We start from the raw sequence: 3,364 nt of genomic DNA, 5'->3' as shown, positions 1-3,364 counted from the left end.
CTTGCCAGGGAAGTGCTTATTCTACTGAGCCATCTCCCCTGCTATTTATTACTTTTTTAATGTATACTTTTATGTACTGGGGGCTTGGGCAGCAGTGCTGGTCATTTCATAGTCTTGAAGGCCTTTGACTCATGATAGAGTGATTGGCATAGTCCATCTCGGATGGAGGCTCTCTTTCTGGCTTGCAAGTTATCACCTCCTCTCTATGTCATCTCATAACTTTTCTTGAGTGCATTTGCATTTATAAAGAGATCTCTTTTCTTCCTTCTTTCCCTCTTCTTGTTCCTCTTTTCCTGCTTCTTCATCTCCTTCTCCTCCTTCTTACAAAGCTACATGTCCTATACTTATGGCATTTGTATCTGTGCCAGTAAATTCAAGGACAATCTGACTGGTTTGAGCACTGCCTAGAGGACTAGTAAGGCTCACTGCTGAGTATCTCTGGGTGATCCATGGAGGCTTAACCTGGAGCATTATATTTCATCCCAGGTCCCTTCCTCTCTAACAATGTTCCACATTTTGCTTCCCTACTGCCACTATTCTTATTTCATTAATAAGACATCTGGTTGATTTAAAAATCCTAGAAATGTCAAAAGTATTTGCTCATCATAAAATGAAGTGAAGTAAGCATCAAATTGGTTATTGTCCTCTGTGACGTTGAAATTTTTGTGATTATTTTTGTCCCAAACCCAAAGCATTTTCACTTGTACTCATCATAAGTCTAACAAGTGAATAAGTTATTCACCCTCTGTGTTGGAATCAGTAGTGGATGTTACTCTAAACAAAGTGGTATATTTCCTGGAAGAATCCTTGGGAGGGCCACCTCTGTTGCCCTACTCTAAGACAGAAAAGCCACATAAACTTTCTTGTTTCTTTAAAAAAAAATGGTTACAGTATGATTGTTTTTGTTTCCCCAAATTCATATACTGCAATCTTAACCTAAGACCCTAAGGGTGATAGTGTTAGGAGGTAAGGCAATTGGGAGGTGATTAGACCACAAGAATGGATAATTCATGAACAAGATTAGTGCTGTCCTATGAAAGTAGGCCTAGAGGGATCCCTCACACCTTCCAGAAAGGAACAAAACAGATAGAAGGCATCTGCGTGAATCAGGAAAGAGGGCCTCACCAGACATCAGGTCTGCCATGCCTTGTTATTGAACTTCTTAGCTTCTAAAATTGTGTGTGTGTGTGTGTGTGTGTGTGTGTGTGTGTGTGCATGACCTTCTGCTCCATGCTCCTCTAACCCCTCCAACCCCAGCACAGGCCCCACATGTATGTGGGACCATCCACACACTTGCGGGAACCTCCTCTATCAGACAAGCTTGGTGTGAAACTCTGTGGCTGAAGTCCATGCAGAGAGGCTAGGGGCCAGAAACAACCAGCTAATACAGGAGCAGATCATCTTGCCAGAGGGCCCAGGTGGGTTCACTTTCATGGGCTGCAGCAGGAAGAAGCTAAGCACAGCAGCCACACCCAAGCAAGGAACATCTGGATGAGTTCAAACTTGGTGGATCCAGATCTGGTAAACGGAGACACTTTGATAGACCCAGATCAATGAGAGCATCCTCTCTCTTTTTCTGTTGATCTACAGAGGGAGCAACAGGTAACCGGATGAGCTAGTCTGTGTGGAAGAACCCCAGGTACATTAAGGGGAGGTGATCAGACAGAAATTAGGGGAATTAACTTAAATATAAATTCTCAACTTAATATCTGCTTAGCTATACAGACATAATGTTTGCTCTTACTGTCTAAAATACAAATCCATTGTTACAAAAGTTTGTCAACTGCTAAATATCACTACCCATTACTAGTGTTCCTAATTGTAGTTCTGTAAATGCAAAACTATAACTGCCTTAACCGTATAATATCTCTTGGGTAAGAATTTCGATAGGTGCTAAGGTTAAAACTGTACCAAAGCTCTACACCAAAGGTACAGTGCTATACAAAATGACACAGAGAAGGACTAATATGCAGTCTCAGATCCCAAGCACACCCAGAACAAATGCAGGAGACACTAGCATAGAAGAAATTGGGAATCACACAGCTGAAATCTGTGAATTAATAGGGTCTGAAGTTAAGAACCAACTGCAGAGAGGCGAGGAACGACCAGGAGCAGATAGAGTGCCATGAGCTGTTGGACTGCCAGGTGGAGATTGGAGTCCCTGAGGAGGAGCAGGAGGACTATGTGGACGTGGCGGCGAAGGCCGAGGCCGTGGCTGCCGGGTGGATGCTGGACTTCCTCTGCCTCTTGCTGTGCCGGGCGTTCCGCGACGGCCGTTCAGAGGACTTCCACCACATTCCCGACAGCACCGAGGCTATTATTCATGGACTCTCTAATCTTACATCTGATCAGTTGAGAACTGTTTACATATGCCAGTTTTTGACAAGAATCGCAGCAGGAAAATCTCTTGATGCGCAGTTTGAAAGTGATGAGCGGATTACACCCTTGGAATCAGCCCTCAATATTTGGACTTCAGTTGAAAAACAACATGACAAACTTCATGAAGAAATACAGAATTTAATTAAAATTCAGGCTATCGCTGTTTGTATGGAACATGGCAGTTTTAAGGAAGCAGAAGAAGTTTTTGAAAGAATATTTGGTGACCCATATTGTCATACGACGTTGGAGAGGAAATTGCTTATGATAATCTCTCAGAAAGATCTGTATCACTCCTTTTTTCAACACTTTAGCTACAATCACATGATGGAGAAAGTTAGGATTTACGTGAATTGTGTGCTAAGTGAAAAATCATCAGCTTTTCTAATGAAGGCAGCAGTAAAAGTAGTAGAAAGTGAGAAAACAAAAGTAATAACTTCTCAAGATAAACCTAATGGTGATGATGAAACAGAAACTGAAGCTACTTTGATGAAAGGAAAAAGGTCTCACAAGAATATCTTCTTATCTCAGTTGGAACAAAGAAGCAGTCAGCAAGATCTTAATAAAGAGAGAGTGGGAATCCTTCAAAGTGGAAGAAAGGAAAACAGAAGAGACATGAATAGACCGGTTTCAACAAATCAACCAGTAACTCATGAGAAACAACGAGTTAGGAAAAGACAGCCATGGCTTTGGGAAGAAGACAAGAACTTGAAGTCTGGTGTGAGGAAATATGGAGAGGGAAATTGGACTAAAATCCTGTTACGTTACAAATTCAACAACCGAACAAGTGTCATGTTAAAAGACAGGTGGAGGACCATGAAGAAACTAAAACTGATTTGCTCAGACAGTGAAGACTGAATATGCTTTTTCAGTGTTTAATAAGAGGACAGTTAAATATTTTGTTTGCTACATTATATTTGCAACTTGCTGGTCATTGAGGTATGTTAAAACTCTAGTTTATTTTTACTTGTCAGTTTACCTGGTGGTG

At 41.5% G+C, this 3,364-nt stretch overlaps 1 protein-coding gene across 1 annotated transcript; it reads left to right on the top strand.

The window, feature by feature from the left end:
- Window positions 1-1,491: 1,491 nt before the first annotated feature.
- LOC101578599 (telomeric repeat-binding factor 1) lies at window positions 1,492-3,352 on the top strand. The gene is made up of 2 exons (XM_023703469.1): window positions 1,492-1,521; window positions 2,065-3,352. Exons 1-2 carry the CDS (start codon window positions 1,492-1,494, stop codon window positions 3,232-3,234), a joined length of 1,200 nt encoding a protein of 399 aa, XP_023559237.1. The 3' UTR covers window positions 3,235-3,352.
- Window positions 3,353-3,364: the final 12 nt, after the last annotated feature.

Source organism: Octodon degus, unplaced genomic scaffold, assembly GCF_000260255.1.
Source record: "Octodon degus isolate 3935 unplaced genomic scaffold, OctDeg1.0 scaffold00171, whole genome shotgun sequence".
NCBI lineage: Eukaryota > Metazoa > Chordata > Mammalia > Rodentia > Octodontidae > Octodon > Octodon degus.
Note: the sequence above shows the minus strand (reverse complement) of the source record. Positions and strands in the feature narration are given on the sequence as shown.

What these genes read in the sequence shown, in the direction of transcription:
- LOC101578599 (XM_023703469.1), top strand. Translation starts at nt 1,492, where the DNA reads ATGAGTTCAAACTTGGTGGATCCAGATCTG. An exon ending in ACTTGGTGGATCCAGATCTG is followed by an intron (nt 1,522 to 2,064) that starts GTAAACGGAGAC and finishes GTGAATTAATAG; the next exon opens with GGTCTGAAGTTAAGAACCAA.